The sequence below is a fragment of the Asterias amurensis genome, chromosome 10 (assembly GCF_032118995.1).
Source record: "Asterias amurensis chromosome 10, ASM3211899v1".
Taxonomy (NCBI): domain Eukaryota; kingdom Metazoa; phylum Echinodermata; class Asteroidea; order Forcipulatida; family Asteriidae; genus Asterias; species Asterias amurensis.
Window position 1 is genome coordinate 22,424,363 of NC_092657.1, and position 21,941 is coordinate 22,446,303.

The 21,941-nt window shown below is 39.3% G+C and overlaps 1 protein-coding gene across 1 annotated transcript; it reads left to right on the forward strand.

The window, feature by feature from the left end:
* Window positions 1-7,675: 7,675 nt before the first annotated feature.
* On the forward strand, window positions 7,676-12,458 carry LOC139942911 (uncharacterized acetyltransferase YvcN-like). Its single transcript, XM_071939730.1, has 2 exons — window positions 7,676-10,177; window positions 10,326-12,458. Exon 1 carries the CDS (start codon window positions 8,026-8,028, stop codon window positions 8,917-8,919), a length of 894 nt encoding a protein of 297 aa, XP_071795831.1. The 5' UTR covers window positions 7,676-8,025; the 3' UTR covers window positions 8,920-10,177; window positions 10,326-12,458.
* The last annotated feature ends 9,483 nt before the right edge of the window (window positions 12,459-21,941 follow it).

The following is a 21,941-nucleotide window of genomic DNA, read 5'->3' on the forward strand; positions in this document are numbered from 1 at the left end:
GTATCTACCAAACAAGGTACTCAAGGCGCTGAGTATATACAAACTTTCAGAAAGATAGGTTATGATGTTGATGCGCTATTGGCTCAGTAATATTACTATCAATGGTGTGCTTAATCTTTAAATTTAAGTCAAGTTTGCACCAGCAGTTAAAACGGCTGCTGATAAATAACATGACACTTCTGAGCCTCCATACCAACCCACTATTGTTCCCCATTGTATCCTTTTAGTACCATGGAGGCTAGTTGGCGGATCGTTACCTGGACATGGACGTCTAGAGGTATACAGTGATACACTAGAAGAATGGGGTACTGTGTGCTCCAGTAATTGGGACTGGGAAGACACCGTAGTTGCCTGCAAAACCCTAGGTCTTCTACCACCACCGGGCCCAGGCAGTGGTTAGTATGGCTTGAATAGTAATACTATGAATGGGGTACGGTTTGCTCCAGTAATTGGGACTGGGAAGACACCGTAGTTGCCTGCAGAACCCTAGGTCTTCTACCAACACCAGGACCAGGCAGTGGTTAGTATGGCTTGAATAGTAATAATATGAATGGGGTACGGTTTGCTCCAGTAATTGGGAATGGGAAGACACCGTAGTTGCCTGCAGAACCCTATGCCTTCTACCAACACCAGGACCAGGCAGTGGTTAGTATGGCTTGAATAGTAATAATATGAATGGGGTACGGTTTGCTCCAGTAATTGGGAATGGGAAGACACCGTAGTTGCCTGCAGAACCCTAGGTCTTCTACCACCACTAGGTCCAGGCAGTGGTTAGTATGGCTTGAATAGTAATACTATGAATGGGGTACGGTTTGCTCCAGTAATTGGGACTGAGAAGACACCGTAGTTGCCTGCAGAACCCTAGGTCTTCTACCAACACCAGGACCAAGCAGTGGTTAGTATGGCTTGAATAGTAATAATATGAATGGGGTACGGTTTGCTCCAGTAATTGGGAATGGGAAGACACCGTAGTTGCCTGCAGAACCCTAGGTCTTCTACCAACACCAGGACCAAGCAGTGGTTAGTATGGCTTGAATAGTAATAATATGAATGGGGTACGGTTTGCTCCAGTAATTGGGAATGGGAAGACACCGTAGTTGCCTGCAGAACCCTAGGTCTTCTACCACCACTAGGTCCAGGCAGTGGTAAGTATGGCTTGAATAGCTTGACTATGGCTGACCTACCAAAAAGTAAAAAAGAAAATTGAAGTTTAGTTGTGGAATTCATCGGATTGGATTTAAAGAGGCTGACAGAATTTAAATATTGTTTGGGAACTGTTGAATAATTAGTATGGACAGAATCTCCTGTCGACGGCTTGAATAGATGGTCTTCGGCAACATGACTCTAGAGACTTGACCTAGGTCCAACTTTAGTAAAGGTCATTGTTTGTATGGTGCATAGTTGGCAATTCAAAATAGAATCTGTGTCGAAACTACCAATAGTGTACAAATTGAAGTAGACTCCGAGTTCATTCTAAAGCCCGGTTCATACTTCCTGCAAATGCATGGCGAATGTTGACGTCACAAAGTCGTTACGAATAACGCGCATTCAATTGCTCAACTCACTTGCGAATAACGCTGCGAAAAGAAAGTCGCAAAGCCAACTTCACGTCAAATTCGCTTCGCATACGCATTCGCATGAAGTATGAACCGGGCTTTACCCGGAAGCTTTTAAAGTTTGCATGACGTCATTGTTTTGTTGATAACTAATTAGATGATGTTTGCGACCCGGGCTGGCAGTACTTCGGAGGTTTTTGTTACTTCTTTTTTGGCCTTGAAAAGAAATCTTTTAATGAGGCGCAATCCGCTTGTGATCAACAATCATCTAATTTGGTAAGTCTTATATCTGTAGGTAATCAGAGAAAACTGTACTCTTTTAGGATTTATAATTTTTGCTTATCGAATGAAGTCTAAGTACGTTGGCTCAAGAACATTCCTACAAGACATGTACTACACTAAAAATAAATAATATCAGCCAACACTAAGTTCTAGTTTCACAAAACGTTCACAAAAATAAAAGTATCCAAGCTTTAACTCAGATAAGAAAATGTTTGCAGACAAGTGACTTATTTTCTCTTGTTTAATTTTTAGGAGGTTAGCTGTTGATTTGTTAAGTTTTGCTCTTCCAAAAATCCCTGAACGAATTAAAGGCCAGACTCCCACTTGGGAACGACTTTGCTTCTGAATGGCATCCCGAAGAAAGATACTTACTAGTAGGGAGACCGCCATCATAGAGACCATGCTCGGTTTGTAAAGTGACAAATCGGGGGTAGATTGTTCAGGTTTATCTAAAGTCAATTTGTCCTTGTTCAAGCTAAGTTAAAGACACTGGACACTATTGATAGTTGTCAAAGACCGGTCTTCTCAACATATGCATAAAATAACAAACCTGTGAAAATTTGAACTCAATTGGTCGTTGAAGTCTAGAGATAATGACGAGTGAGAAAAAAAAACGTCACACGAGGTTGTGTGCTTTCAGATGCTTGATTTCGGGACCTCAAATTCTAAATCTGAGGTATCGAAATCAAATTCGTGGAAAATTACTACTTTTTTTCAAAAACTACGTTACTTCAAAAAAAAAAAATATATATTCTTTATCCCCGATGCAAAGTTAACATCTATTATTCAGCGGAGCCGTTTCCTCTCAAAGTTTTATACATTCAACAGCTCCCCATTGCTTTAACCAAATCAGTTTTTATGCTAATAATTAATTGTTTGATTAAATACCAATAGTGTCCACTGCCTTTAATACAATAACACTGTATCTGCAGGTCAGTATTCTATCAGCCGATGAGGATACATTCGTTAAGGGTCTGGTATCCAGCAATGATGAAGACATCTGGCTCGGCGCCAAAAGTGATACAAACCAAGGTACATCTAGGTAGTGTATTGAAAACCAAGGTAATCCTAGTTAGTGAACTGAAAACAATATTCAACCCTCCAACAGATGGGCGTGGTCACACTAAACAAACACGATGCAAAAGCTAATTATCGTAGGAGGCTATTGTCACCTTGTAAACCTCATTAATTCAGCAGCCAGGCACCCTCATATGCCCTTGCACACATCCCATGATATTTATCCCATGGAACCGCATTAAAGAGGGGATCTTAAGTTACGATAAGTTATGACAATATCCTCCTGAGCAGTAAAAATCATTATAAGAGATTTAGGGGAAAGAGTAAGCAAATTCTACTTGTTTTAATAAGGAATAAACCTCTGTAGACCATCTGAGGGGTATAGTGAGCCTTCTGATGGGGCAGAAACGCTTCATACGCAAGGGCAGTACGGTTTACTCAGACTGCAATAAACTTAAGTAGGGTTCACTTCACAAAATTAAGTTACTTGGTCTCCAAGGTACCAACTGATATAAAAGAGACAACGAAGTTAAAATACTTCAAAGACTTGACGCCATTTACCACAGAAATCTTACACAAAACACCCGTTTTAAAATCTAGGTAGCCTGCGTGAGCATGCGTGACAAACTGTGTTTAAAAAACCTTCCAAGGCGTTTCCATGCAAGTATAACTTCTAAAGATTCTGAAGATCCAAGGTCTTAAATCTTATGGTTAATTGTTTCTACAGAAGGGAAGTATGACCGCCCTCATCGTTGGGTTGATGGTAATCGTATGATCTATGACGGAGCTACGGATCCAGGCAAAGATGATGAATGGAAAGAAAACCACAACGATCCGCAGTGTTTACATATGAAGAAAGATGGTCACTGGTGGTGTGTCAAAAATTGTAAAGATAAAGACCAGTTTTTTCTTTGCAAAAAGGCCCAAAGTGAGTATTACGGATGTTACAGGAACGTTGCCTTGGATTGGTCGAGTTGGTCTTTGAAAAGCATTGGTAATACAATGCATAAGGGTAGAAATCACAATGTCCACAGGTTTACGCTAAACTTACACCGTATGAAGATAATGTTAGTAGAAAGCTTCCCTAAAAATTTTACTTGCTGAGGTACTGTAGGTCTTGCGAAATTAGTAAAACAATGTCATGAAAATAATGTTCGTCTCAGTGGTCATGAGACGAACATTATTTTAGCATGTAAAAACGTATTTTAATGACATCGTTTTACTCATTTCTCAAAAACTACAGCACTTCAGCAACCGATAGTTAAGGTACGCTTTCTACTATCATTATCTTCAAATGGTGTAAAAATTAATGAAAATAATATGTGGACATTGTGTTTTGTGTTAATATAAAAATAACCCAAACCTTTAAAAGGTCAGACACGTTACTCAAAATATTAGAATAAAAGTGGAGAGCTTTTGATAATCCAACTGTGAGAAACGACATTCCCCGAAATAAATTATTTCTTGAGAAAGAGGTAATTTCTCACTCAAAATTATTTAAATCTGAGAAAGACATCGGACCTGATGGAACTCGTGACTTTTATAACTCATTTTAAGAACGTATATATTTTGGGAAACGGCTGCAAAACCACAAAATGTACAAAGATAAATCCAACAGCCGGGCTAGAAAGGGGCTGCTCACAAATTCCAGACAGGTTCATTTCAGAGCCGATAGAGTAACACATCGATTTATGCCAACATTTCCACACCCTACAAAGCTTCAAACATCCTAATTCCATCTATCTATCTTTGACATTACTCGACTTTCTTTTCAATTTAGAATTCAGCTTGAGGTTTGACCCGGGAGAGGGCGCTATTCACCTCAAAGATATGCAGTGTCGTGGATGTGAAAACCATTTGAGTCAGTGTATCCATAGTAACTGGCACGACAGCGAATCGTGTGATCATACACAAGACGTTGGTTTGACCTGTGTTGGTAAGTTTGGACTTACGCGGTGGTTCACCCGGGGTATTTATACGAACGCATAACGAAACCCATTGCGTGACAACTGAAAGTGATGGAGACCATTAGAGCATCTTATCGAAACGTCGAGTATACAGTACTGGTTTGGTTCTGTTGAGGTCTAACACGTTGTGAGGATACTTTCATGGTGTCACAGCCCAAACAAATTAATTACTATTCAAAAATTACTGCAAAACACATGAAAGTTTTCACCGTGTTTTGAGGTTTTTATGATTATTTTCGTCACTTCACATGAACAAACTGGAATTCACACACCACAATACAAATCATGAACAACAACAAACAAACAACAACAACAACTACATAAGGCAATCAAATAACAAAGACAAAACAATAACACCATCGAAACAAAGTTGTATTTACCCCATTACGATTGTTCCCCCAGTTGCCTGTCCGACCTACCAGACGGATGGATTATCCAATACAAGGTTCCCGTTCCGGTCAGTAGACGCAGTGTCATTCCGTGTGGATATCTCCATACAATCAGCCGGACTAGTTCGGATCCTACTCTCCCGGAGTGCCAATATTCCGGACCCCGTATACACTATATGTGAGTCCATATCGTGCTTGTTACGTTGCTCAGTGAATCTGTAATAGAAACGTTATAATAATCAGAATAACATGTTTCTATTGCACCACTAAAACCAAATTGCTATTTATTATTGTTAAGCCTACGCAATGGAAATGCTGGACTCTGACTGTACTAAAAGTATGCAACAAATACATGGCTGAGTGGATCTGTAATAGATATCAAAACAAAATAACCATTATTTTATTATACTTTTTAGTACAAAACGCTGTTCATAATGACTATAAATCTATGCAAAGAAAATGCTTGACTCTGATTGTACACAAGTCAGTATTAAAGCAACATCCCACAACAGAGTCCAGCATTCTCCTCAAGATAATTAGAACATGCTCACATCGAAACGTTGAGCAATAACCACCAGTTATTTTCAGAATCAACACAACTCAAAAGCACATGGTGTTTCCCGCAAACCTCTATTCGTTTTGGATATGCATGGTAAATGGCGCTCCAAACACAGACATTTTGAACTTTTGCGATCTTTTTTTTTTCAGCATTGTCTGTAAATACAACCGAGACAACATTAATGTACCATGACCCAAATAGCACTACGTCACAGACCAATCAACAGACATCATTTGCACCCATCTTGGATGAGAATAAATACCAAGACATATGGATTAGCGGTAAAAACGGGACCATCTCGGTCAGCACAACGGTAGAGGGGGCCCCATTCTTGGAGTGGACTGGTGACGTTTATTTGGGCCAGCTGTACGTGGGTTTCGAGTCTACACAGGAAGCGTTTTGGAAGTTTAAATCATTCTGTTAGTGAAATAGAAATACGTGCATACCGTTGCAAATCCCCCCCAAAAAATCATTTTGATGAAGACGACCGGAGCTAGCTGCTCGAAACGTCGAGACTTATCTAAATCTCCGGTTCCTTTAAGAATAAAATGTTACCATTGCATGTACTTTTGTTAGTAAAAAAGAAACAATACACAGGCCTTAATATTACTTGTTAAACCAAAACATTTTCACTTTTGAACATATAACTGATAAGTAAATTGATACTTTATGTTTATTTATTCAGTATTTATTTATTTCGAGATCTTTAAATAGGATAAAGAAATCAGCAAAATGCTGTTTTACTTTATGGACCTGTGTCTAAAGAATGAGAATAAGGAAAAACATTACTTAAAAACTAAACTAACGGTATACACATGTCTAACCTTCAATGTATGATATCTTCCTGCTAACAGGGAAGCCTTCATTTGTCATGATTATTTCTGTCTATTTGACGAGTATAGAATTTACCAGACGCAAACTTAAGGGGCTTTGTGTAGAATAATCCCTGGGCGGAAGTTCAAGCAGTGCTCACAAACTTTTACCAAAATAAACGGGGTCACTAGTTTGAACTTGTTTGATGCTGGTGTGGTAATGCTACGTTGCGCACAATGTGTATTCATTGGATTACAAAACCATGCTGCAGCGTTAAAACCAGTGTATTTTAGACTGTTTTTTACACTGTGATCATTGTATTATTTAGTTTGCCGTAACACAATGTGTGTAGGATATAATACTTGCTTGTAGATTATGTTCTTACCACGGAGTACATTTTCTAAATTCTGCAGACTCTCAAGTAGAACTGTCCTGCTTTGTAACATATTATCTGGGCAGAAAGTAGAAACTCAACCGGGACTACTTTTAGCTGTAGTGGATGGGTCACCTTTTAGCTGTAGTGGTAGTCTGGTTCCCAGACCCAAAAATCTCCGACTAGGCTCTGTCGAATTTAGGGTCCGGTATCACCCAAAATCACGTGACCAAAAAGGAAGAATTCCTCCTGTTTCGAAGTTATCCGAAATGTTCCGAACGTGTTGTCGTCAACATTCGGACAGTATCGTTGATGTTCGGTACGGACTCGTAATGTCAGTCCTGTCGGCCGTAGATCCAGGAGTTTTTATGCCAGTTATTGCCAATGCAGGCGTTGTGCCTAAATAAAGCGTTTGCAAAGCGATGCGACAAGTTCAACATATATAAACCTGGGAAATCGCTCCAGGATCTGGTAAGTTTTTGTCCTTTTTCTTCAAAAATATTTTTTCAAAGGTGTTTTGACTTGAGTGTTCATTAGACATTGATTGAGGATTAATTTTCATGATTTTTGAAAGTGGTAAAAATGGGGCAAATGATCTGGTGACTAGCTGTCGAAATTATACGTGTTGAACCAGATTGTCATTAATTGCTGATCAAATAATAACGTAACCCTCCGGCCTGGCGGCCGTCGGGAGGAGGGTTACGTTATCGCAACTAGTGCAGACATGGTTTCCCTGGAGATGACCCCCGACCCTGACAAGTTGCGTCATGCTCTATTTTTAACCGTGGGTGATACCTGACCTAAGATTTTTAACAAGAGACGTCAAGGAATTTTTTGTCAGGTGACCAGACTACTGTAGTGTGTCAATGGGTCTCCTCGTTGTTAACTTCACAACCGCGGAGTGAGATCGAAATTTGCATCAACGTCACGTTCAGACCTTGCTCTACGTATAGTTATTGTCAGGAGTAAGTATACTTTTTCACAACACGGTAAACGGTATAGTTGTTGAGTGGTCGTGTTGCTTTCTTGCTCAAACCGTCTCTAAGGCGCTGTACAAGTTCAATTCAAGATGTCAGAGCTTACTACAACCGAGTCACTACAGTTCTTAGAGAACGTACTTCACATGGAGTCCCCGATGAACAGACTCCAAGCAGACCGAGTTGCTTTCCTTGCTGAGTTGATACAAGCTTTCCTATACAAGATACCATTTCAAAGTGTGAGTCTAGTCGCAACACCAGAAGAACATAAACATGTTCCAACCTTTGATGAGATTAAAGCTAACATGTTCGCCCGTCATGGGGGACTTTGTTTCGAACTGAACTACTTCATGAAAGTTCTAATGGTAACACTTGGTTATGAAGCATACAGTATCGCTGGTAATATCAACCATCCTGGTAACCACGTTCTTACCATAGTGAAAAACCTCACCTCAGATAAATCAACCCATCTGGTAGATGTTGGATTAGGGATACCAATGTTTCTCCCAATACCGCTGGATTTTCAGCAAGAATCACCCGAGTGTAACTCCAGTTTCATGCCATATAAATTCATCAAATCCGATAAAGGGACTTTTTGGTTGATGCTAAGTCGGCATGTAGATGATGACTGTGCAGACCAACCTGTACATGGATGGATACCGTTTGCTGAGTTTACAACCAAGCACGTGGGTCTGGAACGCCTCGTTCAAAATGTCACCCTCGTCTACACTGGGCCCAAAACATTACCCAAAGACGCGTTCCCATTCTCGACTAGCGCTAGAGCTATGGACTTCAGACATGACAGACTGGTAGCAATTAAAGATAAGTCACTATTGCTTGAAGATGCAGACGGTTTAGTTGGAAAGACCAAGCTGGCAAACCAAGAGGAGTGGCTTCAAGCTTATGATGAATATTTCCCGCAGTTCTCGCGAGATCTCCTGGAGAAAGTGCTCAAAAACATTGATCTGTTTGGTAGCCAGGACTGACATGGTGAGATTTAAACATACTTGCATATGAAGTGCGTGTTTTCTATAGGTCATAATAAGCAATGAATGCACACCAATATTTAGCCCGGTCCGACTTACCATGTGGTCAGGGCACAAACCATGAAAATCTGAATATTTGTTTTAAAATCAAATACCACCCTTTTTGGGTACAAGGTTTAATCAAAGACAGTGGACACTATTGGTAATTAATAAAAACAATCGTTATCATAAAAAGTTACTTGGTAAAGAGCAATGGAGAGCTGCGGAAACACATAATTTTGCACAACGGCTTTTGAGAAAGAGATAATTTCTCACTCAAAATGTTAAAACACTTCAACCTTTCGGCGATTTTAGGCATCCGGAACACACTGTTCAACAAAGGTGCTTTTTCTTTCATTGTTCTCATGCAACTTCGAGAACCAATTTACAAGTTTTCCTAAACTTTTTATTTTATGCATATTAGGCCTATATTGATAAACAGTGCGAATACACTGCTCTTTGGCCATTACGAAGAGTGTCAAGTGCCTTCAATTCGTTTAATTTTATTTTTAAAAATATGCCAATATTGTATTTAACATAAGGAATTGCATTGTAGGCTTTTATCAAAATCAGAGTGGGGTAGAAAAGTGCATTGGTCTGACCCTTGCTCTATGGTCTGACCATGGAGATAGAGCGACCATAGTCTGACAACAGATGCACAATCAACATGCACCAAGGTTAGCCGAGCTCAAAGTGCAACAATAAACAGCATATTGATAGTGACAGGATCATTGTAAGAAGGTGACCCCACTGATCCCTATAATAGAGATCAGTGAATGACACCCATAGCGATCTATAGAGTCGTAGTGAATAGATCAGCCCAAGGTAGCCGCTGCACTCAGTGCCGAATCAAGGCCAATGTTATATTGAAATGATAACAAGTCGTTTTGTTGGCCACGTTTAAGGTGGGGTTGTTTTGTGGTTATAATCCCACAAAAGACAATGATACTGTGGAATTCATATCAGAAATCTTCATGGCCTACTTGTTTTACAAAGAAGGGGATGGTAGGCCCAGTAAGGACGGTACCAAGTTATTTCATCTGATTATAGGCGATGTGACCTCTGACGTCACACGAAAACCATAACATGATTCGCCCGCATACCGTCGTGCAAAACATGTGTGTTTTGGCATGCAATCGTACCATGACTACGTGTCTTTTTACCCGGCGAAACATGACGTATACAGTGTTTTTTTTTTTCTACAGAGGAAGGTTTGCATGTAAACATAGGGTGCGTTCGTTTAGCTTCCCCGAGTCGACCCCGGTGTGTGGCGTTTTTTTTTCTCCAGGACAAGTGTGTGCAGATAATTACCCACGTTAGTCCTGGTTAAAAAAAATTCACCACACACCGGGGTCGACCCAGGGAAGCTAAACGAACGCACCCATAGGTTACGTCGTCTATATAAAGCCAACAGATTATAGAAGCTGACAATTTTAAATAGGCAAATTTTTTTCGAGGTGATTGTTTGGAATGCTGCCCATCCAGGCCCGATTCCATAAAGCTTTTAAGAACAAAACACCGCAAATGAAATGTTCATGCTAAACAGAAAATAAGTGGGTGGCCTTCCAGTCAAAACATTGCAAACTTTAACATTGGCTTGTAACCAGTTACTAAGCAATATGTTTCTGTGCTTAGCTTAATTAATGTGCTTACTTTTGAAATAGGGCCTTGATTACGAACAAACTGGAGTTGCGTTTGGTACCCGCTGTTAAAGCAAGCACGGTAGCCTAGGGGTCCATGTTTGCCAAACATGGATGGATTTAACGTTCTTAATGAAATTACAGGACATTTATGTCGAGATGTAAAGTATACTTTCGGTGTTTGGAAGCGTTGGATGATGTTTCAATCCTATTTAAGTGAAGATAATAATATAAGAACTAACCCATGACAATTTGGTCGCATTTCTGAGAAGCGTTACCGCGGTAACGCTCCTTATATTTATATTGACTGAGAATACAAAAAAAGGCATATAATTTTTCCATAACGTACTTCGAGGTAAAATGACTCTTGAGGTACATGAATGGGCTAAAGCTATTGTAAAAACTTTTACATAAGCGGGCTAAAGCTATTGTAAAAACTACGAACCACGTTCGTTTTAATATTGCCTTTAACTTTCAGAGTAGTTTCTGAACGAACGTAAACCCTTCAACCTGTGACCCTTTCTAACTTGTTAATTTAGTGAATAAACATGTTTAACTGCAGTCAAATGTTCTACATATTTAAGTTAATACCATGCTTTTGTTTTTAGATGTAACTAAAATAATTTGTTTAATTAACTACATTATCGTTGTATGCATATTTAATTAGTTAATCTTGTAACCACCATATCCAAAGAAGTGTATATCCGATTTTAAATATGTTTTCAGTTAAACTTGTATTTCGACTTACCTTGTTAACTGTCACGTCATTATGACGTCATTAATAGCGCGTTTTGCAACTGTAAACACTACATGGCTAAACACTTAACTGGTCAAATAGACAACTGTTTAAAGTTAATTGTGTTGGTTTCTTATATTTTAACAGTTAAAACTTGCATACATGTTACTATTGAAGCTCAAATATTAATGGTAGGTTAAGTTATACTTAGATTTCAGTTATTACAAACGAAAAAAAAACCACCAATATATTTGTTTGTAACTGTAACTTTACTTGGAGAATATTCATTTGCGAAATGGAAGTTTGGCGTTAGTTTATTATGGTTAACAGTTAAACTATTATACATCTTATTATTAAACCAACAATGTAAATGGTTGATTTAGTTATATTAAGGTGTAAGTAATAATGAAAAAAAATGTAGAACGTAATCATTGTTTGTAATAATCCCACAAAAGAAAATAATACTGTGGAATTCATATCAGAAAGCTTCATGGCCTACTTGTATTACAAAGAAGTGGATGGTAGGCCCAATATGAACGCTACTGGTTATTTCATCTGATTATGAGACCTCTGACGTTACACGAAAACCATAACATGGTTCGCGCGCATACCGTCGGGCAAAACCTTTGTGTTTTGGCATGCAATAATTACTATGACTACGTGTCTTTTAGCCCGGCGAAACTTGACGTATACAGTGTTTTTTTTTTCAACAGTGGGCGGGGTCAAATATTAATGGTAGGTAAAGAAACAGTGGACACTATTGGTAAATGTCAAAGACTAGCCTTCACAGTTAATGTATCTCATCATATGCATAAAATGACAAACCTGTGAAAATTTGAGCTCAATCGGTCATCGAAGTTGCGAGATAATAATGAAAGAAAAACAACCCTTGCAACACGAAGTTGTGTGCGTTTAGATGGTTGATTTCGAGACCTTAACGTTCTACATTTCTTTTTTTTTGAAAGGTATTAGTAATAAAATAAAATAAATATAGAAGGTAATATTGGTTTGTAACTGTAACTTTTCTATGAGCATATTCGTTTGCGAAATGGAAGTAATTGGTGTTTTAAGGTTAACAGTTCAGTATTATTAAAGCTACAATGTTAATGGTAGCTTTAGTTATATTAAGCTTAAGTATTATTATCGCATATAATATGCAACATTTGCTGTTTGTATAGCTGGTTTTTGCAGTTCGTTTGCGAAATAGTAGAATGTAATAAAAAGATAATACTCCTATGTTTTGGCATTGATACATCATTCTTGCGAAAGAGTTATTCCATTTTTGCCATCTGCTTTTTAAGATTTGGAAATGGCCTTGATAGGACCATGGTATCTTTGATATGACACATTAATTGCCAACGAGCCCGCAGAAACTGGACTTCATGCAAGCATTTTGTGTACACAGACCAGTGGAATAAACATGAAATACTCTACTTTTACCAATTTAAAGAATGTGGGTTCGAATCCTGGCCAGTTCAATCGCGACACTTTGAGTCTTTGGGTTCGAATCCTGGCCAGTTCAATCGCGACACTTTGAGTCTTTGGGTTCGAATCCTGGCCAGTTCAATCGCGACACTTTGAGTCTTTGGGTTCGAATCCTGGCCAGTTCAATCGCGACACTTTGAGTCGTTGAGTTCGAATCCTGGCCAGTTCAATCGCGACACTTTGAGTCTTTGGGTTCGAATCGTGGCCAGTTCAATCGCGACACTTTGAGTCTTTGGGTTCGAATCCTGGCCAGTTCAATCGCAACACTTTGAGTCTTTGGGTTCGAATCCTGGCTAGTTCAATCGCGACACTTTGAGTCTTTGGGTTTGAATCCTGGCCAGTTCAATCGCGACACTTTGAGTCTTTGGGTTGGAATCCTGGCCAGTTCAATCGCGACACTTTGAGTCTTTGGGTTCGAATCCTGGCCAGTTCAATCGCTACACTTTGAGTCTTTGGGTTCAAATCCTGGCCAGTTCAATCGCGACACTTTGAGTCTTTGGATTCGAATCCTGGCCAGTTCAATCGAGTAAAGCACAGCATATTTGTTTCTCTCCAGCCTGAAGTACAAATGGGTACTATAGAGCTGGAAGTAAAGCGTGATGGACTGGCTTCCTGTCCATTAGGAGAGGATCCTTACTACATGCCAAGGAAACCGGTTATAAACAATTCACGGCCGGCATGATGGGCCAAGCTGTCGGGACAGACTTTACTACGTAGGGATTTGTCCCCATTTAATCAGGGCGAGGAATTGAAACTAGTTTTTGTTTCATAGGCAGTTCACGTTAATTTCCCATAATTATTGGGGACGAATCTCCTAAGGAGAGAATTCCCTGGGACACCGGTACAAACAAGAAATTAAAAAAAGAAACTCGCAATTCTTAAGAAGTCACATATCCACGTCATCAAACCATAGTATTTGTGGTAAATTGTATCTTAAGGGTACATTTGGGAGTATTTAACAACGTGACCCCAATAATGACCTTTCTCCGGTCCAAACAAAACAAAATAATTAAAACCTCCGCTTGAACCAGATTACGTCATTTGAGAAGGGCGCCCTCACCTAAATGAGTGCTCTGATTGCACAAATCTGTATGTTTGGATTATGTCGCTGGATGGTGTGACTGTGTAACGTTACGTGTTACTGGTTTCTAAGCACAAGTTGTTTTTTTCAGAGTCAGGTTTAAAATCTGCTTTTAGAGGTTTGAGTCAAAGCCAAGCCACCAACCAATAATGTGGCTCGAGACGTCTCGAGTCCAGGAATCGAGTCCTACAACTCTGAAGTCTTTGTCCAAGACGTCACTGTCTCATACTCGTAACGTAAACGTGATTACCCGACAGAGGGCGTGATTTTCTTTTTCCGTTGACGACTGTCAAACGATAAAATAGACTTGCAAAAGGCGAGCGGGCGATACACGGCGCGTTGCCCATGCATGGTAGCAAGAGGCTGGGAAATAATCCATGCGAAGGTCTTTTGGAACCAAGACTAACTACTGTGATCAAGTCTCTCTTTTCCTGGATTGTACTCGACTAATCATTCTCAGTATGAGTGACTCTGCTGATGAATCATCGTGTCCTTTGTCGTTCGCTGACACTACTGCACAAGATTGGTTTGCTGATTTACTATGATCATCCATGCTCTGATGAAGGTCGCTTATACAAATATCAACAAATCTACAATATAGGTCAACGAACTCAATTAATTATCTCCCTAATTGACTCCAATACCAAAAACCTGGGCTTTACCACAGGGTATCACGTCGCCAGCAACGTCATTGTGACATGCAAGACATTACTGAGAAGCATAGCGCCCTCTTGTGAATGTTTTGTGGGCTAACTGTAGCCTAGACTGGGTCCTTTATCCGCAAGGATAAAGACAGGTCGCTGCCGCTAGATCCAGTGATTCCCATTGGATACAATGCACGTGCAGTGACATAGATGCCCAAAATAGTCACTGTTCTCAAGTCCGCAATGAAATTTGACTGCGTATTATGGGTGCGTTCGTCACCCTGGGTCACACCGGTCTGCCCGGTACGTTCGAATAGCTTTGACGGGGCTCACCCGGGTTATCCCCAGTGCCCTGCTTGTGGAGTGGGTCACTCGGGGGTGACTTGAGTTGCATGCCGTCACCACGAGAGGGCGAGTGTGATCGTTCATTTAGCTCTTTTCAGGGGCTGGCCGAGTGAGCACCGCGGGGTAGACCCTGGGAAGCTAAACGAATGCACCCTATGTGAAACGACAGAGGTCAGAGGTCAAACTACACGCCGGTTTTGCAGCTTGAGCCCGGTCTCTGGCGTTATTCACGAGCCTCGAAGAATGACGTCATACGTTCAGGTTAACTGTAGCCTGCACATTAATGAGATCAATAAGTGATGCTAAATTTAGCATCGGAATAAAGAATATTAGTTGTTGGTGTTTACCCATACACCGATGAACTTTTGACGTCACACTTCAAGGCTCGTGAATAACGCCAGAGACCGGAGTCAGATGCAATTGTGTCCGCCATGCAATACTGTCCGCTCCGGACACTTTTTCATATGCAATCGTGTCCGGGGCTATGCAAAAACCGTCCGGTGGACATGTACATGACTGTATATGTATGTACGACCGTGAATATGCACTGAACCTACGTATTTATGCAGCATGAATATTCACGTGTTTTATGATTGCAGCGAATACCCAACGGACTAACATTTCCCACGCCATTCATAACATGCACCAATAGCTTAATACAAAAAATTGCGAACGTGTTCCGTCGACCAAGGGCGGTTAATTTACTGCAAGGACGGTTTAGCACGGAGACGGACACATTTGCATAGGCGGACACAAGTGCATATGCAAATGAGTCCGGGCAGACACAATTGCAATGCAGGAGTGTCCGGGCGGACACGTTTGAGTACGCAAAACCGTACGGCGGACATATATTGCAAATGCAATAATGTCATCCGGATAGTAATGCATAGAGAACATTATTTGCATGTGACGCCGGCATCAAAACCAGCGTGTATGTTCACCTTAGAACTTTACACCAACATTACAAAGCAATTACCGTATCCAGAGCAACAATCTTGAAATGTTCCCCTACACCTATCGGCAAATGGGACAATATTCTTGGCCTTCTTCATCCAAAGTACAACCAAGTTGGATGTCAACAACCCATAGGCCACATGGGAAAACTTTTTCCACTGTATCTAACATTACTATAGGGTCTAAACATGAGATAATAAATAATAGGACACAAATACATGTATGCTGTTGCCTATGGTGGCCCTGATGAAGGGACACAGCCAGTCGTGAATATTTTCGCGACGTCGTATATTTATTCACGACTAGTCGCGAATATTTTTACGACGTCGTGAATAATTCTGCGACTAGTCGTGAATAAATTCGCGACTAGTCGTAAATATTGTGTTCAGTAGCTTGAGTGTGTAATTCTTACACGGCACGCGTAGAGAGCCAAGCTATGACGATTGTTACTACTCGGCTATGTGTATGGGGCCCATGTTTTATCCAGTAGAATTGTTATCGAAATTCGAAAAAACAGTGTCTGATTTTCATCAATATTTCGGGGGTTTTCAAGGTTGAATTACTCCAAACCCAAATAATTCTGAATGCTAAAGGATTAATCTTTCAGTTAAACTTGGTGGGGGATTACGTGATGCGTTGCACCCTGCCGTGACGGAACGAACTCGCATTTCAAGTTGGAAATAACAACGCAAATTGCTCTAACATTTCAATTCAATTCAATTCAATTCAATTCAATTGTTTATTGTCACACATATAAATACATATACAGTGAAATTCACTTCGGCTTGCGAGTCTAAAAATATTAACAATCAAAAATTACAAAAAATACAGAAAACCCTAAAACCACATAGGCATACAATAACGAACAAATAAACAGTATGCGCACAATATGCAGAGAGACAATAACAGTAACAAAATTGCAAACCCCCAAAACAAATTAAAAAGTATTAATCATTAAGTAACCTTATTGCACTGGGATAAAAACTATTGCGAGTACGGTTGGAGTCGGCTCTGATCGCTCTATATCGCTTACCTGATCTTCAGGTAAAAATTGTCACTTTATTGCTGAAATTGTCAACACATTATAATTAAACTTATCATTGGGTTGTTTGTAAAATTTACCTAGTGTTGGTCAGACTACGCCGGGGTTAAAATTGATGTTTTCATTTCGTAAAAAATAGTTGTTTTAATGAGTGTGTGAGACGTCGCACTTTTAAAAGTAAATTTTTCTAGCGTTTATGTTTTTCAAAACGGGTCGTAAAATTTATGGTGTCAAGGTCATCGAAAATTACATATTATTTTGGACAGGAAGGTCGTATGATCATGATTTTAATTTTATTTAAAATGTTGAGATTTGCTTGTTGGGATTATTATGATAAACTCAAAAATGAAATCTACTCGATATTCATCATTACGAAGGAGCGGGTGACATGTAACGTTATGTTTTTTTTCTGAAGAGTGAAAGTGCCAACGTTTATTGCCTAACATAGGATAGCCTACTCCTACTAAAGTACTAATAAAACTATAACGTTAGGCCTAGGCCTACCGTTAGGGCCATACGTTAACGTTAGTTTTGTTTAAACAACCCACCCTCGATTTGCAAGAGTCGGAATTCTCCTCCGGATCCATCATCGTACGGGACAGCTTTTACTTAGTCTTACTAAGCCGTCAACGCGAATACAGTAATTACACACTCAAGCTACTGAAAAAATATTCGCGACTAGTCGCAGAAATATTCACGACGTCATGAAAATGTTCGCGACTAGTCGTGAAAAAATTCGCGACGTCGCCAAAATATTCGCGACTTGTCGTGAATAAATTCACGACGTCGCAAAAACATTCCCGACGTTGCAAAAATGTTCGCGACTTGTCGTGAATAAATTCACGACGTCGCAAAAATATTCATGACATTGCAAACATATTCGCGACTTGTCGTGAATAAATTCACGACTTCGCAAAAATATTCACGACGTCGCAAAAATATTCACGACTGGCTGTGTCCCTTCAGGGCCACCATAGTTGCCACAACTAGCCACAACAATCCATGTACATTCAGCACACCTTGACTACACTCTGGGCCTTCTTCATCCAAACTACAACAAGTTGGAAGTCAACACCCAACAGGTCACACGGGAAAACTTTTTTCCACTGTATCTAACATTACTATAGGGTCTAAACATGAGATAATAAATAATAGGACACAAATATGCTGTTGCCACAACTAGCCACAACAATCCATGTACATTCAGCACACCTTTACAAATGTGCACAATAACTCAATCATAGGAAAATAATTATGTATGGAGTGTTATTAGACAGCATTATGGATCTGATTTAACTAAGTGCCAATACCAATGTTCAGTGCAAAAATCAACGCACAGGGTTTGACGTACATGACTGCCAAGCTATTTTGTAAGTGATACATTGTGTATGACAATAAGTGTCTGCCGAGCGGTTGAGGGCACCGAACTCAAAATTATGGTTTAATTTTACTGGTAGAAATGTAGTTTTTAGTTGCTGGTCAATTATTATTATCTTTCCCTAATATTTGTGTCAGTTCGGTGTTTCATGCTTTTTGAAATCAATGTAGGTAATATTGTTATTATTATTTATTCGGCATAAAAACACATACAAATACAAACATAATCAAAACAAAACAAAAACCAGGGACGTATGCCCGGAATTAAACAAGTTTACCTCAAAACTATAACCCGAAGGCCTTCTATTCCAAATTCCAATATATAAGTGTTCTTTACTATTATATTGTTTTGATCCTATCAATTGTTTCTACTCATGCTTTACTTTCCACTCTTTTTATTTACACGCATGATCGCTACGGGGTCTGGGGGGTACGTCGCTTTGGTAATTTGTTTTGTATTTTTGCCTTACCTTGGCCAGCCCCGCCAACAGAGAATGATGTCCGAACATTTAAAATACACACAATAAAAAAAGTGACTGTCGACATAAGTGTGTCGTCCGCCAGGTAAGGCTGTCGACACATGTCCACGTGCCATGAAAAGGAAATCAATGTAAATTAATGTCTATTATTTGTAAATGCTCACTGTTTCTATTGTAACTTTTACTCTGAATTTAGTTCCCGGATGTACTGCAGTTAACTGCAAATGTACAATTTAACAAAGTTTAACTTTTTAAAATCTAATTTTCAATTGCACTCAGGTATGACCCTGGAGGTAGGATTAGAGACTAAATCTCCGTTTGAAAAGAAGATGAAAAATAACAGTGAGGCATAATTAATTCCATATTTTATTGACCTTTTCGGTCATAAAACCAAACCAATACAATTATTATTGTGCTATTCACAGCAGCAGGTCAACGTGTATGGCCCCCGGCTTTCGTGCTGTGTGGTCGCTCATGGATACAACATTGACCTTTATGGCCATGGATCATTAAATTAGGGGTTGCCGAAGGCACTGGATGTGGGGTAGAAGTGGAACAGGTAAAAAGAACCAGTGGAAACCAACGTTACCGGATAAACAAATACAAATATTGAAAACAAACAATGAATATTGTGTTTATGTTTGTACTTATTTATGCCGCACCGCAGATGAAGGTCCGGTTTGGATCGTCATGGTTCCCCTCGTGAAGTTTAAAGCAACCCTCCTAATTGTGCCGTGCAAGTTAAGGAAAACATTTACGCTAAAAACACAATGTGAAGTGTATCGTCAACAATTTGTTCCAAGTCCATGTTCAATGGGAGTTATACACTCCATGTCAATACTTCATAATGAAAATGCTTAGAGGCACTGGACATTATTGGTAACTACTCAAAATAATTATTAGCATAAAACTTAACTTGGCAACGCGTAATGGGAAGTAATTTTCCACGAATTTGATTTCGAGACCTCAGAGTTAGATTTTGAGCTCTCGAAATCAAGCATCTGAAAGCAGTGTACACAACTTCGTGTATGCATATGTTGAGATAAACCAAATGAGAAGACTGGTCTTTGACATTGCCAATAGTGTCCAATGTAATGGCACTGGACACAATTGGTAATAACTCAAATAAATTGTTAGCATAGGCCTACAATGAGCTACTGAAAACAATGTGAAACGCAGTTGTTAAGGAAGAGGTACTTTCTCACTTAGATATTAAAAGACTCGAGACTTAAGCCTTTTTAATATATGCATCACACATCATTTATACTACAAATGCTTTTGTTTGTTTTCATCTTTTTATTACAACTTCGATGACCAATTTAGTCAAAAATTTTCACCGACTTTTATGCACATGTTTTGGGATAGACTAAGTGAGAATACTGGCCAAATTACATAGCGCTGATGCGAATGCTTAACGGTATAGTCCAGGAGAACTGAACATCAACCGTGACATTGAGTACAACTAACATTTTTTTCTGAAATGAGTCCATCAGGTGGTCCCTTTTAAGAAACTTATGCATGCCCAGCTGGCAGGGTTAAGCATTTTTTGTTACTGTAAAAAAAAAAAAAATTCCCATAATGTTTGTGTACAAACGCTCATCAATGTGTTTTATAAGATAACGACAGAACTCTTCACATGTTTTCTCGACAAGAAATACTTGTGTGTACTCAATGTAGTTGAGTTGTACTCAATGTCACGATTTATCTAAATTTGGGGGTTTGGCTCCTGAACTAGTGAGCATCTTGCGTGCTTAATGCAACAGAAAATTTGCTATGGTGCAAGCGTATTTCACAGGTTAGAAGAAAAATAAGGCGGTCGTATTGCTTATTACTATGGATCTGCATTGTGACGTCATTTATTTTCGTGCTATAAGCAGCAGAAGGTTTGCACGCATTTCCGTATGATTGCGGTTTAGAGCGCTATGAAATAGAAATCACACCGTAAGTAGCTCAATGAAATTGGGCTCTTTGACAAAATTATTATTCCCAAAGTGTTCATCCAGTGTCCTTTATTAACACCCACTCGCCACAAACCGTCATATCATGAAAGTGCTAGGAACTGTGTACCCTTTTGGGGAGTTGAATTGAATATACCCCTTTAGTCTTTGAACATTGGGTTGACATAATGCTTGTACTGCAAAACAAATTTTAAAAATGAGTCTAGAATAAATGGCTTTATTTTCCGATCCAAACCAGTCGACCATCTTTATAAACACAAGTACCGGTAAACAAATACATGCTCATTTAAAGAAAAAAAGGGAAAAGTATTAAGGGAATGGATCCAGAAAAAGGTGGAAATTATCATAGCCAATCAAAGTTTTTTTTTTTATAATAACTTCAATTACCTATATTAATGTATACTAATGGCATTGAGTATTTTGTTGGAAAAAAACGTTCGCTATACAATATTCGATGTTACGACTAAAAGTAGTTGTTACGAACGAAATATTCAAACAAATGAGTTCTCATAAAAAAAGCGCCTTGAAAATTTATAGCAATGCAGCTTGCTGAAGTGAATGGGTAAGTCATTCCAACACGAAGGTGCAATGAAGTGGAAGGCTCTTTTATTGGAACGGGTAGTTTGAGTCAGTAGGGATTGGGTTTATGACTCGGGTCTAGCAGAGGGGAGAGAACGAAAAGGATTATTTGTATGAACAAGGCCATACCATAGAGAAAGGATTTATCTCTATGGTCAGACTTTGCCATAAAGAGCTTTGAAAATTAATAGATTAAATGTATAACCGATACGTAATTTGATCGGGAGCCAGTGTTTAGTTAATGTAAGATAGTGTAAAGAACGAGGTGTATGCGTGTGCTACTGCAAAACTGTATATAGGCCCTAGATTCAATTCACAAGCAACGTCAACAAGACATTCACCCCGTTCCAGAAGACACAATACATGTTAATATTCCATTCAAGAAGACTCTATTTGTTGTCTGGTAGAACCCCCCTCCCCCAAGCTCCTTTATACTGTTAATCCCCTCGTATTTGTGCTTCCAACATTCCTCAAATAGCATTGTATGTAGGCCCCCAAAATCGAGATTGATACAAATGCACGTTTTACACGTTTAGAGGAAAAAAAAAACAGTTATAATAATACGAATAAAAAAAAAAAAAAAAAAAAAAATGATTGAAGTATTCGTTTTAGCCCCTCAAAATATACTATTACATTCCCCCTTTTTAGCTAGCCTGCCTCGTT